The sequence below is a fragment of the Petaurus breviceps genome, unplaced genomic scaffold (assembly GCF_028583685.1).
Source record: "Petaurus breviceps papuanus isolate PSGF00001 unplaced genomic scaffold, PetGlider_PUasm1.0 90792, whole genome shotgun sequence".
NCBI lineage: Eukaryota > Metazoa > Chordata > Mammalia > Diprotodontia > Petauridae > Petaurus > Petaurus breviceps.
The window spans coordinates 8,673,117-8,687,515 of record NW_027187347.1 but is presented as its reverse complement, the minus strand read 5'-3'; the positions used below and the strand labels follow the sequence as shown (position 1 = coordinate 8,687,515).

General features: G+C 33.5%; 1 protein-coding gene across 4 annotated transcripts in view; it reads left to right on the top strand.

The window, feature by feature from the left end:
- The window catches only part of ATG3 (autophagy related 3), a 57,249-nt gene extending 43,052 nt beyond the window's left edge, over positions 1-14,197 (top strand). For all 4 annotated transcript variants that reach the window (XM_069069861.1, XM_069069859.1, XM_069069858.1 and 1 more), the window contains 9 exons: positions 132-202; positions 1,188-1,295; positions 4,432-4,481; positions 6,469-6,547; positions 8,387-8,421; positions 8,718-8,873; positions 9,812-9,939; positions 12,271-12,339; positions 13,931-14,197. In XM_069069861.1, coding sequence (XP_068925962.1) covers positions 132-202; positions 1,188-1,295; positions 4,432-4,481; positions 6,469-6,547; positions 8,387-8,421; positions 8,718-8,873; positions 9,812-9,939; positions 12,271-12,339; positions 13,931-14,012 — 778 coding nt within the window. In that variant the 3' untranslated portion in view covers positions 14,013-14,197. The remainder of the gene's footprint in view (positions 1-131; positions 203-1,187; positions 1,296-4,431; positions 4,482-6,468; positions 6,548-8,386; positions 8,422-8,717; positions 8,874-9,811; positions 9,940-12,270; positions 12,340-13,930) is intronic.
- The last annotated feature ends 202 nt before the right edge of the window (positions 14,198-14,399 follow it).

The window sequence follows — 14,399 nt, the reverse complement described above, 5'->3', positions numbered from 1 at the left end:
TAATATTAGCTCAGCAAAGCACTATACTAGGCAATTTTTTAAGGATTCTCTGTGCTTCATTTTCAAGCTTATAAACATAATCTAATTTTTTTGTGTTGATTTATTTATTTGCTAATTTTTACTATTTCAAGGGCTTCAGGAGAAGAATTGAAAGTCAAGGCATACCTACCAACTGGCAAACAGTTTTTGGTAACTAAAAATGGTAAGTTTTTTTTTTTTATATATTAATGAGAGTATACATCTTCTGGGATTATCAGATAAGTGTAATTGCACAGAAACATAGAAACAAAGAAAAGTTTGTGCTCATTAAGCTAATTCTACCTAGATTGTTAATACACTTTCCTTCTTAACTCTGAAAAAAATTATGAAAACTAATGAAATTATATGCTCTAAAAATGAATTATCTGAAGTTTTAGGAAGTCTTTATGAATTGCTTCTCTCTTTTTTCCACCAAAGTTTCACTTAATTTATTCCATGAAAAATCACAATCTGTGTTGCATCTCATCTTTAACCAGTTTGATTTCGGCATAACACTAAAAAGATAGTTTGGATGTTCATTGTATCTATTGAGAGTAAATTACTCTTTGCTCAGAGTTTAGAGCCTATAGGGAAGAGAAGATTAAGAGTTGGTAACTGACATTAAACAAAGCAGATAATAGGACGGCTGAATTCATGAGATAGCATACATTAGAAGTTTTAAATGTGCTTTTATCTTAGTCCTATTCCCTTTAAATAAATGAATGTAAAAACTAGTTTGAGATTCTGTAAAGAAATCTAGCAAGCTGAAAGGCACCTCTACCACCCTGTTGACTGGCAGATGGCACCTTTCTCTTTCTTTATGTCTGCCTTCTGTTTCCCTGCATGGAACATTAGAGTCATCATTGTACAGTGTCAGCCAAGTGCCTCAATGTCACCTCTTTTTTCAATGTCTGGGCAGGTAGGATAGTGGTATTACCAGAAATCAAGACTTTCTAGCACTTTTCCTGACAGTTTTGCCAGTCAAAGAGTTTTATGCAGCAAAATAAGTATAGACAATGACTCAGATACCTTTTTAGGAGCATTTTAAATATGGTGTCTGTTGAAGGTATTTGTGTTCTTCCTTTGTGGATTGAAGATTTACCAGGAAAAAAAAAACTCCCTTTTCCTTAAAGCATCGGTTAATAACTGCATTTGTCAATTTTCTTTAGTGCCTTGCTACAAGCGGTGCAAACAAATGGAATACTCAGATGAATTGGAAGCTATAATTGAAGAAGATGATGGTGATGGGGGATGGGTAGATACATATCACAACTCAGGTAAGTAAAGAAATTGGTGATTAGTAAACAGGAACAGAGTGGCATATATTAAAAGTGAACAAATTCACAATCTTTTGCAACAGTCGTTAAGCAAAAATTGTTCATGAGGCTTAGTTTTACCTGCAAAGAACTTTTATTTTTAAGCAAATAGGAATAAAAGATATAAAAATTTTACTTTAAAGAATACTAGATTCCCAAAGTACTTGTAGTCCAAGCTGTTCTTTAGAGTTTGTTCCTTTTCCTTCAATTTCCTTTTCTTGTTTTTTAAAAAATAATTAAGTTACATATTTAATGACAACAATTCTGTAATTTATTTTATTTGTGTCCCTTTCTCTACTTTCCCTCAACTGCCTTCCTAGAATGTAACCTCCTTGAGGTCAGGGACCATGTTTTTATTTATTTATTTATTTATTTGAACTCAGGTCCTCCTGACTCTGGGGTTGGTGCTCTATTCACTGTACCCCCTAGCCACCCCCATGTTTTATTTATCTTAAATGTCATCCCAGTACCTTGCAAATAGTAGGCACTTGATGGATGTTTGAATGAATCTTAAAAAGGTTCTCAGCTGATTGTCCTGCTTTGACCTGTGTCTATACATTATTATGTAAGCAGTTCACTTGCAAACAGTTTAAAAATAATAATAGCTTACATTTATTCAGCACTTCATTGTTACAAAGCTCTTTACATATATTGTTTCATTTGGTCACACAGCCAGTAAGTGGTGGAGCCAGGACTTGGACCCAGGTCTTCTGACTACAAATCCAGTGCTCTTTCCACAAGTTGTAAGTTGGTTATTTGGAACTCTAAAACCATTTTCCCATAGAAACGACATTACAAATGGGTAAGCTTGTTTTATCCATAATATAGCAAAAGTATGGTACTAGTAGTAGTATTTTAATTATATCTGACTACCATTTATAACATTGTTTCTATGGAAAAATATATTTTGAGTTCCAACTTGTGATATTAGGAACCTCCTACTCAGTAACTTGTTAGCTTTGTACACCTCTGCATAATAGAAGACAGCTCTTTACATCTCCAAGTCTACATAAGAGAAAAAGCACCTTTCTTCAATGCTACATCTGCCTTAGAGAAGGCACCTCTCTACATGTCTCCATCTGCATAAGAGAAGGTACCTCTCTAGGTCGGTCATCCCCTCTTTGTTCAGAAATTGGGTACAAAGGGTAATTTGGGGCGGTGGAGGTTGGGAGGGATTACTTTCCCATACCTATTCCATGTGTCATTGATAAATTAAGTTTTCTTGGTTAGATAGCTCCTCTAATCCCAAAGTTCACAGCTATATTTAAGTTTAAAATTTTTAAATCCTTTTCTCTTAACCTTTCCAAAAAGTTTTAAGCTATTGTGTTTTGTAGTACTAGAATTTTACTGTGCCTACAGGATATATCAAAGAGAAAAATTACAAGGTGCCCTGTGATCTCTGATTATTTCTTTTGGTGCAAGAACTGTTAATGTTAATGAGATTGTGGGTTCATTCATTTTGTAAGCCAGTTAGTTTTAGTTTATTCTATTACCATGAGCTGGACCCAGATTTCAGGCCAGCTGTCTTGCAAATGCATATCATTGGTTGCAGAAAGGAGTGGAATCAACACACTCTTCACTACCAGAAAGACAGCTCAGTGCATGACCTAACCATTCAGGAAGTAGTAAGTTCCCCATCACTGAATGCCTTCAAGCAGAAGCCGATTACTGTTTAGATGGTTCATACTTCAGGTAGGGATTGTGATAGATGATTTCTTGGGTCTCTTCCAGCTCTGAGATTCTGTTGTGATGGCCCAAAAGTATCATTTTTGTGTGTGAAAGGCCACACAATTTCTTACTTGATAATGTATTTGTGTGTATATAGGAAACACTAATTCTTAGAGAAAATATCTTTGACCTTAAATTCTAAAATTGATTTTTAAATGTCATGTGGTTTTTCCAACAGCCCTTGAGGATGTGACCTTATATGTGAGAATAATTTTATCCTATTCTCTCCTGCCATTGCTAGTTTTACTTTTAAGATATTTTGATTGAATTGGGATTACTATTGTATTTAAATTGAACCACTTTTTTTAAGGGAATAAAAGTACATTTAACTCTTGCATAATTTTAGAGAAGCATTTCATAATAAATATTTTCATATTTATAATGAATCTAGGTGAAGCCATTATTTTACCACTGCTAACAAACCCAACCACCAGTAGAATCTTTATTCTAGAGTAGTATGGATGGTGCCCTAGGCTTTAGTGCAAGCTTTAGGGGGATTGATATGGCCAAGTGTTATCAGAATGGTATAGATAGTCACTAAAGAGAGTTGGCAGTTGACTTTAAATGACTTTAAGGATTCTGGTTCCCTAATGTGTATTTTCTTAACATTCTTGTCAAAGCACCTAGTCAAAAATGTTGGCAGATATTTTTAACTTGGAAGCAATTTCAAATAGCTTATTGCTATCAGCTATTTGGCTCAAAAACAAACGTATTTTTAGAGTATTCTTCTCAAAATATCTAGGTCCTGAAGATTGTAGAATATCTCTATTTATGTATATCTAGAATTATTTATATTCATCTGAAGCAGTAGCTCAAATTTTGCTGGGAAAATCTTTTTGAAATGAGTTTAAGATACAGATGAATATTTTTTAGACTTTTAATCTGTTAATAGAAATATCCATGGTAGAATAAGTTACTTTAGCACATAAAATTGAGAAATAATATAGCATGAATTGTAGGATTATGAGTCTCAGTGGACATAGTTTTATTAATTATAAGATATAAAATTTCACTGGACTTCCAATACCTATATTTGTACAGTGAAGTTATCTCCTTAAATTTTTTTTGGTCTTTTTTGGAGGGGGGAAGGCAAGGCAATTGGGGTTAAATGACTTACCCAAGGTCACACAGCTAGTAAGTGTTAAGTGTCTGAGGTTAGATTTGAACTCAAGTCCTCCTGACTCAAGGGCCGGTGTTCTATTCACTGTGCCACCTAACTGCCCCATCTCCCTAATTTTTAAGAAAGTTGTGAGGATTTTATCAGTATTTTTAAAGTATGTTGACTCCCTTAAACAAGAGTCTGTATTCATACCGATAATGGAGAATTTTTAATCTAATATTAGTAATTCTGACCTGTTGAATTTTATAGGTATTACAGGAGTGACAGAAGTAGTTAAGGAGATTACCCTGGAAAGCAAGGTATTAGTTTCATTTCTTATTTAATATGAAGAGTATGTTAAAAAAAAATTTTAAGAAAAATTCTCACATCAATTTATCTAATTCAAATGTTGGACTTATCTACTATCAAAATTCCACTTTTTTTGTAACATTTTTTCTTCTTGTATAAAACTTTTATTGTTTCCTCCTAAGCGCTTCTCCTTATTTTCCTAAATCTATCTTGTTTAGGAGGTTTTTGATATTCTAAATGTTGCACAATTTCACTGCTTGGTATAGATTGACAAATTCAGTCTGAATTACAGAGTATTTTAAGATAAAAGTAATTTGATGTTGAAATATATACATCAACTAATGTGGCCACCTAATAGAAATTCTTGGTGGATTTTCTTGCTTTAACAATAAAATTGCATGTATAAAGTAAGTGATCAGCAGATGTAAATAGGTGCTTACTGGCTTTTGAAAATTGTACCTGTCAGTATTTCTCAAAGTAATTTAAACATTCATTCAGCAGTCCTTATTAGTTTAGCAAGTTCCTAGACACTGAAAAAGGACACTTTAGTGATTGTTAAAAATTATCTCAAATTATGAAGAAGTTACTTCAAATTAGTGAGGTTTTTCTTTATAGTAAATATATTTTCTTCTATTAAATTTTTTAGTGGAAGGATATTCAAATTAGGGAGAGAATTGTCCTGTGCTGAGGATTTTACTTAATAAATGTATATGTTATACTATCTAGCCAACTCTAAATTAGAGAGATGTGTGGCTATTTTAGTATTGTTTTTTTCAACCATGTGAAAAACCACACTTTAAAAAGTTATACAGTCTCTACTCTATGTATATATGTATATATGCATGCATGTACATATATATTATATAGAGAGAAAGTTGCTTGTTTATTCTGACATGAGTAGAGATACTTGATAAAAAGAACATCTGAATCAATAATTGTTGCTAAAAAGTCACGACTTATTCTTATACATTTAGCAAAAGATCTTTCCTTTATTTTGGTGTAATATTGATCTTCCATTATTTATTGAGTATTATGCTGGGTTTAATAGAAAATTTGTTAAAATTTATTTTTAATTTCTGCATAATGGAACTTTAGTTTTCCCTTAGGATAAAGCTTTGTACTGACTGATAAGTAACTCATGGAGGTTAACATTGACAAACCTTTTTTTAAAGAGGTGATGAGCTAGTTAAAAGCTTTATACTGATGACTTTGCATTTTTAGAAGCCATTTCTGTTCACTATGATAATCTTTCCTTGCTTCTATCTCTATTTCGCATTTGGCAAATAACTTCTGTCATTCATCATCTGATTATTGCAAATACATTTTCCAGGCATGAGTAGATCCCTGCTATGAATATTTCCACTTTCTATTGCTGTTTCACTTCTTTCAGGTTTTGTACATTATTCCTAGCATATGGGATAAAACCTCCCATATTGTAACCATTTGCCAGATGTTTCCTCATTTGCAGATTCACTTTTGTTTGAGATATTTGTCATTAAAAGATGGCATAATAGCACTTGTTTTAATGGCAAACAGAAAAGATGAAACAGTCAGGTAGATGAATCTAGATTTAAAATTTATCATGTTTATTATACTCAATTCAGATTGACTGAATATCAGTCATGTAAAAATGATGGTTCTTTGTGGAGCATATGTAGCTTCAGCCATACATGGTAAACAGTTTTGTTGCATCCTAGAATTAATTAAGGAAGACTTAAGTCAATGGTTTTAAGCATCTAAGTGTTTCAGTTAAGCATAATTCTTGCTTTAGTTAGAAACTAAGATATTGTTGGGAATTTAGCAGGTGAGTACATTTTGTAGTACTTATAACAAGGTAATTTATCCTAAGGGTGAAATAAGTATGTCAGAGATAAAGTTAACTTTTTCTCATGAAGGACTAGATTAACTGAAAATATTTTTTATTTTATTGACAATCTCTGTTTTTAAATGATTTTTTTTACATTATGCTATAATTGGCTTTAAATGTGATTTTCAAAGGATAGTATAAAACAAGACTGCTCAGCTTTATGTGATGAGGAAGAAGAGGAAGATGAGGGAGAAGCAGCAGATATGGAAGGTATTTTCCTTTTGGATTTGTTTAAATCATTATAGAATACTAATTTGAGAATGATGTATGTGGTAGAGGTAGCAAAGGCCTTAACCAAATAACATTCTTGGAAATATAATAAAGTACAGTTGGGCACATAATGTGAATTTGCCTTCGGACTGGGGAAGGAAGAGAATGAGGCAGGAAAGAGGCTGAAGACCCAGAGAGGGGACCTGCACACAGTTCAAGGACAAGGAGGAACTGGGGACAGAAGGAAGAACAGGAGGGGGGACACTCATGGCTGGGGCAGGTGAATCCCAGCGTGGTTGATGGAAGACAGGTGGGGAAGAAACATTTAGGTGGGTGGAGCAGGCAAAGGTCTCCCCTCTTGATGCCTGAGGTCTTTAACCAAGCCTCCCTTTCTCCCTATCCAGTCTGGGGCATCTCTCCATGCAAGTGTTCTTGTGCTTTCACTTGGAGGGCTTTTTGTTTTTATTTGCTTTTTAGTGGAGGGGGATGGGAGTCCACAGAGCACTGAGTTGAGGCAAGAGTGGAGAGACCACAATATTGTGCAGTCCAGTAACCATAGGTGTGTTTTTGGAATGTGTATTTCTTTCAGAATTCTTTATATAAAATTGAATTTGCATAATGTGAATTTATGTTACATGAGAATTCTGTCTCCGTGTGTGTGTGTCTGTATACACTTCATGTAATAAATTAATTGCTGCTATCACATAAAGAAGTAATAAGTTATACTTCACTGCCTTATGGTAATATATGCTTATTTGCAGAATCATGTGGTTAAAAACTTGTGTTCTTTAGTCAGAAACCTTGTGTAATCTGTTTCCTAATTTGCTAAGATTTAAAACATCTTCCTGTTTTGTGATTCTGGAACTTACATATATCTTAAGTGTAATGACCAGAGGGGAAGGTGTCTTCAGCTTTGTCATGCTAGTTGTTCCTTTTTTTAAAATTTATAATAAATAAATTTATTTATTTAAAATATCTTTCTTGCCTTTTATTCACAGTTTCAAGTTCAAAAAGAGGGATAATAGTATCTTCTTTCTTGATCAACTGCCAGAGTAGTGCTAAGACTTTTGAAGCATGAGATAATCAAGCAAGCTGCCCAAGAGCCAAATTGTGATTGAAAACTCCTGTTTTGAAGCTAAGACCGGCACCTGTTTGTGCATGGTCATAACTGTGTGGGAGAAGAGAACGTGCCGGGGTGCCACAGGCAGCTCCTAGACGCCCTCTGAGAGTGCCACTCAGACCCAAGGCCAACCCGCCTCTCCCTGCGTGCTAGTTGTTCTTAATGAAGTATGATCTATATCAGACTAAAAGGGTTCCAGATGTTTTATTCTGTCTTTTACCAGGTGGTGTAATAATGAATGCTGTGTTATCAATATAACATTTTTCTATTTACATTAATATTTTGAAAATCCATGATTGTATTGGAGTAGTACTTTCTCCAGTAATGCAGATTGCAGCAGTCTGTATTTTAATAGTTTGTGAGTTTCTGGGCTCTAAAAAAAAATGTCAGTACCTCATGGCCAAAAGTCTGGTAAACAAGTCTCCAAATGAGCTAGTCATCCTTCGAAAACAAAACATTTTGCTCACAGGTTCTGTGCTTGAGCTTTTTCCATTTTTAGTAGAAGGAACATCAGTTTGTGCTCTGCAGAGGACCTCAGAAGGGCCCAGGTTACCTTCACATTACAGTGAGGCATTAGAGTGGAACTTCTGGAGAGCATTTTCCTTAGTGTCTTTTAAAACATTTTTTTCTTTGATACTCTGAAATGATGATGTACTGTTTTACACTTGGTAAATTTTTAATCCTTGTTTTCATTAGTTGTATTTTGCTTTTCCTAACAGAATATGAAGAGAGTGGACTGTTGGAGACAGATGAGGTTTGTACATGGGTTTCTTGATTGGTATTTTTTAGTAGATTGTTTCATCTTCCAAAGAATCTCTTATAAATACAGATTATTGTAACCTTTAAAATTTCTAATGAGAAGTTTTAATTTTGACTTAAATAATTTCCCTTTGAGAAAATGACTCAGAGGCAAAAGAAACAGGATAGGAGAAACAATGTCTAGTATTTGTCATAAATAATGGCTAACATTTATATGATGTTTTAAGGTTTTCAAAGCATGTTATCTCATTTGTTAATACCATTTTTTTTTTATTTGGTATCATACCTCAGGCTACTCTGGACACAAGAAAAATAGTAGAAGCTAACAAAGCTAAAAATGATGCTGGAAGTGAAGATGCTATTTTACAAACCAGAACTTATGATCTTTATATCACATACGACAAATATTACCAGACTCCAAGACTCTGGTTATTTGGTTATGATGAGGTAAACCTATAAGGAAATATTTTTAAATGAAAATAATTTGCATTGATGGTAGATTGGTTTTTTTTTGTTATAATATGCCTATTTTTATGACTTCATGAATCTGATTTTGTTTTATACCTAATACTTTTGAATTTGGATTTGTATTTTGAAGGAACTATAAATTCAGCTATATAGGACTATATTAGTGATATTTTAAGCATACGTAGATCACTATTTTATTGAGCACCTTGGTTCCATCTAATGTTATATGTTTGAACTTTTATCTCCAAAATTTGAGAGAAAATCAAAGTTAGTTTTTTCCCCTAGATTTGGTGTTTAAAATAAGAGAAATCTTTTAATAATATAGAACCTTATAGCACCTTATAATTTTGAAAGTAATTTCCTTACAACATCTGTGTAAGGTAATACAAGTCTTATTGCCCCCAGATTTATAGATGAGGAGGCTGTAGCTCAGAGAGCTGAGGGAACTTGCCCACATTCACATCCCCAGTATATAGCAGAGTTAGGACTAGTATCTGGGGCTTCCCACTGTACTGTAGTACCTTTCCATAAGGTCATGTGGTTGTGTTTTTTTGCTCAAGCCTTAAATATTTGTCTTATTAAAATAAAACACAACATAAATTCAAAGGAATAGTAAGGAGAAAGTGGTGGGTCAAAATAAATTAGAGGTAAGGAATTATTGTGTTTTGTCAGTGTGCCTCCTGTATTTTGGGGGCATTAAGTTTCACAGAGGTAGGTAGCCTTTGCAGTCATTTTTCTTGATTCTGAAGGCATTTTTTTACTATAGGGGAGTAAAACTTTTTAAAAGCAGAATCTGGAGATTAAAGGAGGGGAAATGAAAATTGTAGGGTATTTGGGAAAGTTTTAAGCCTGTCATAGATAGCAGTCCTTAAACTAAAAGATACTAAGCAGTTTCAAAACATACTCTGGACCTTCAGCAACGGCAACCTTTAACAGTAGAACATATGTATGAAGACATCAGTCAAGATCATGTGAAGAAAACTGTGACCATTGAAAATCATCCTCACCTTCCACCACCTCCCATGTGTTCAGTTCACCCATGCAGGTATGTTGGATTTCCTTTGAAAGTCTTATAATGCACAGATGAATGTCCTGGGAACCTTTTTGTTTCACGAATGCAGAAATCTAGACTTGTTAGAAAACGAGGTTTTATTTCCCTTTCTTCAAAAATGATCATTTGTTTAATCTATTAAACATAGGGAAAAACAAAACAATTCTTTCATGTTCGTTTTATTAATATTAATGTGTTTGTCTTTATACATTTTAGGGCAACTAGGTGCTACAGTAAGTAGATAGAGCATTGGGTCTAGAGTCAGGAAGACCTGATCTCAGACATTTACTGTTGTGTGATGGTGGCCAAGTCACTTAACCCTGTTTGCCTCAGTTTCCTCATCTGTAAAATGAAATGGAGAAGAAAATGACAAATAATTTCAGTTTGCCAAGAAAATCCCAAAGGAGTCAGACATGATTGAAACAAATGAACATTTATACATTTTTGTTTAGCTTTCATTTAGTTTGTGCACATGTCCTAGCTCACAAGTATGTTACTAGGCTCTTGGATTGTGGGCTTCACAGCTATTATTTTTGTGTCTCTAAAGAACTTTCAGATTTTATGACTACTTTTAGCAGATTATTTTGGAACAGTCTAGATTATTCTAGTAGAGGCATATAAAAGAAGATACATAAAGTTTTGATATTTTATCAATTATTTGTTAAATTGACATACATTAAGAAAACACTCTGATTTGAGTTAATTGTTACCAATCAGACCTCTTTCTCTGCCTTTAGGTTCCCAGACAAAGTCCCCTAGTTAATAACCCCTTAAGGCTGTTTTAGAACTATTTGTAACATTGAGGATCTGGGGGATCTGAGGGAGGTATAAAGTTACATCAGTTTAGACATGAGTAAAAAAATTTACCTTTAATATATTGTGTATATATTTGACACTAAATTAGGTTAGGGTACTGAAGGCTAGAGTTTCAAGGGGCCCTTGTTTGTTTGTTTGTTTTTTTTTTACATCGGTTTAGAATATTCTTATAGAACTAGTAGTTCAACTTAATTCAGGTCTGAAGTTCCTATAAAATATTTCAATTAAAATAATATATAATGAATATTAATTTCAGCTTCAAAACAGGATACACAAGTAGAAAGAACAAGGCATAAACAAGGAAAACAAGTGCTAAGTGTAATTTTAGCAACACTTGTTGCCAAACTCATTGAGTATGCTTCATGAACCTAAACTTTTGCTTTGGTGAGTTGTCATTAGCTGTTTTTAATGATTCCTACAAGTCTTCCTTAAAAAAAATACATCTACACACAAATTACAGAGGTTTATTCAAGTAAATCATGCATAGTTGCAATAGAATAAAGTTTTTTAATTCAGAAATTTTTCTTGTAGCAAATTTTTCCATTTCTTCCCATTTACCATTACTTTTATATCCAAAAAAAGTCATAACTCATTGTTGCTAGGTCAGTATGAACAAGATTGGGGTAAACAAAATTGGTAATTCTTTATTGTTAATTACTTCAAACTCTTGTTGGGCCTGAATTATCTAAAAGTAAATTTTCTAAGAGATTCTCTCTTAATTTGAGGTTTGTGGGTGTGTCCTTTTAACTCATTAATCAAGAAACATTTTTGAAGGACCTACAATGTTCTGGGCACTATACCAAGCACACTTTTAGTTTCTCTGGTAGAATTTGTCTCTGATTGCTGTCACCAGTTGACATTATTTCTGCCCTTTAGTTAGGTGAACAGGCATAAATCTTGACCACAAATGTAAAGGTAATTTTAAATAAGAAAAGAATTGTACAGTAAAGTAACTTGTAGAACAGAGTACCAAAAGGAACCCCAAAATAAAAACAAACAAACCCAGACAAATTTAGGAGTCCAAAACATCTACTCTGCCATTTGTTTTTAGTCAATCTCTTTGACCCACTTGATCTCAGATTATTCTTTTCTTTTATACAGTTAAATTTATTTTTTCAATAGGAGACCCTCTTTTCTTTTAAGAGCCACAGTGTCTCAGCAGCTTGCTTGAACTCAGCAAATTCTGATTCTGATATGTCAGACAAGCTTGCCTGTTAATAAGCTCATTTCTTCTGAAGCATACTTTCTTTTGGAGTGTTCTCCCCCTCTGGTTCCTCTGCGTTTTTATAATGGAGGTGCGTGATATCAGTATCTGTCCTTAGCTGTTTTTGGCTAACCTTTCCCTCTCAAAGCAATCTAGGTGAATAACTTAGTAAGTCTAAACCAATGTGTTAAACAAAAAACCCACAACATAACATTAAGCCTAATAGATTTCTTCCTTGTGTCATTGAGAGAATGCCATTTTTCACTTTGGTATACTTGCCATCTGTTATTTTTTTTGCTTTTCAGACATGCTGAGGTAATGAAAAAAATCATTGAGACAGTTGCAGAAGGTGGAGGAGAACTTGGTGTTCATATGTATCCTTGGCTAATAGAAGTGTTGAGTTTTTGACAGATTACCTATAGTTCTTAGGGAATTTTTCTTTTTTGCATATGACATTATGGCTTTAAAGTTACAAAGTTCCTGTTTTATTAGAAATTTCCCCTTATATCTTGAAGACCTAATGAAAGGTCTTAGAATTTATTTTGAATATAAAGTAAGTTAAACTTTGTTTTTATTTCATGGCCATGATCTAATTCTCTAACCTTAGATATGTGTGTTCTTGTTCAAGAGGAATGAGTAAATGTATGTGAATATCTCATAAAACTTGTCACTGGTGCTAGAAAAAAAGAGGTCAAAAGGTGATTGGTGGATCACTAATATTATTTGCATGTAAAGAAGTTAACCTATAGAGTGCTTATTTTCTTTTTTTCCATCGACTGTACCCACAATTGAGCACATTGGTATAACCATGTGTTATTAGTCCTGTTGTTTGTTCTGTGTCCTTTGTTCTCAGAGAAGACTATGACACCATGACTTGCAGGTGAATTGGATTTAAGTGAGGCAGGGCTGTGCAACGTCATCAGCCTCACTTTCTTCTCCAGAGTCATCAGGACAACTACAGATGGCTTTGCATTAGTCCTGTTAATCTCTGAAGGCTAGAATGGGGAAGAAGTTGGGGGAGGAGCCACAAATTGCACTGAAGCTGTTGAGTCGAAAGTATAGCACATAGAGATGCCAAAACATATTAACTCACTTATGACTATTACTGTTTACTGCACATCCTATTTTGGGACCTCATGGCAATAGAAACTTCAAAGCTATTTCATTTTCAATATTCTAAATTTCTTAGCTTACATTATGATGCCAGTCTTTCCTGCTATCTACCTCCATGTCACCTAGTATTTGTTTTACTATTGGTGAGATCCCAGTAGTCAATCCATGTTCCCAGTGAACTTGGGCAGAAGACATCCTGGACCTGGCTACTAAAATAGATCCTCCAGGAAAATCTTGTATTGAACTTATGCTGACCATAACCTGGTGTTTTAGATAGAATCATCACACCATGGAATGTCACTAAGTTTTGTGTGGTTTGAGTTTGCATGTTTGCTGCTAGATTTCATTGAAGCCATTCAGTTTAGGAATCTTCTATTTAAATATTTTTAATTAATTGCTTTTCACATTGCTTTAGTGCTTTTTATATTCCACAGCATCTCTTATTTTCTAATTCTTTTTCTACTTTCCTGTGATCCTTCCATTTCAGATATTATCTTCTAGTTTTCTGAAGTTTTAAGTGACCATCTTTTTTTTTTTAAGGAAAGATTTTCTCTTGTTCTTGCTTTACGTTTAAAAAATAGAAACTATGAACCTTGTTAGTTCCTTTCAAAGTTTAAAGGTACTGAATGGGATCAAGTGGTCAGAGGTGCTAAAAGCAATAGAACCCTTGGTTTGGGATGATATGGAAATAATAGGTGAATGTATTGCAATTTGATACTTGTCAAAATATTTACTTTTTAGTATCAATTTTTCCTTATGATATGGCACTATTTATTATATCCAATACTATCATTGCCTTAAAAACAAGTAACCTGTTTATAGATCTTATTTTCCTTAGCAAAATTCCTTTAGGTATCTTCTCATTTTCCTGAAATTTGTACAAGCTGTCATTCCAACAATAGAATATGACTACACAAGACACTTCACAATGTAATGAAGAGATAATAAATTCTATGCTAATTATTGATTCTAATTTTAAAAGATTTAACCCATAGATGTGACCATACTCACCAATGAATACAACTTCTGTAATAAAGGGACTTATGTTTATTCATTAAACAAACAAAAAAAAGTGTTCCATTACCAGCCTTGTTTAATAAAAACTTGTGTGCAAAGAAATTAATGTAGCTTGCTTGTTTTATAAAATATTTCACTTTATGCCAGTTTCCTGATGATACAGTATTATAACTTTCATACTCAGATCTATAAGGAACAGCTTATATGCACCAACTCTACTCTGTTTTCTAGTTTATTATAAACCCCTTAATGGTTTACTTAGGAAGTTTTAGATAGTAGTTGTTTGTTTTAATGCAAATAAGCC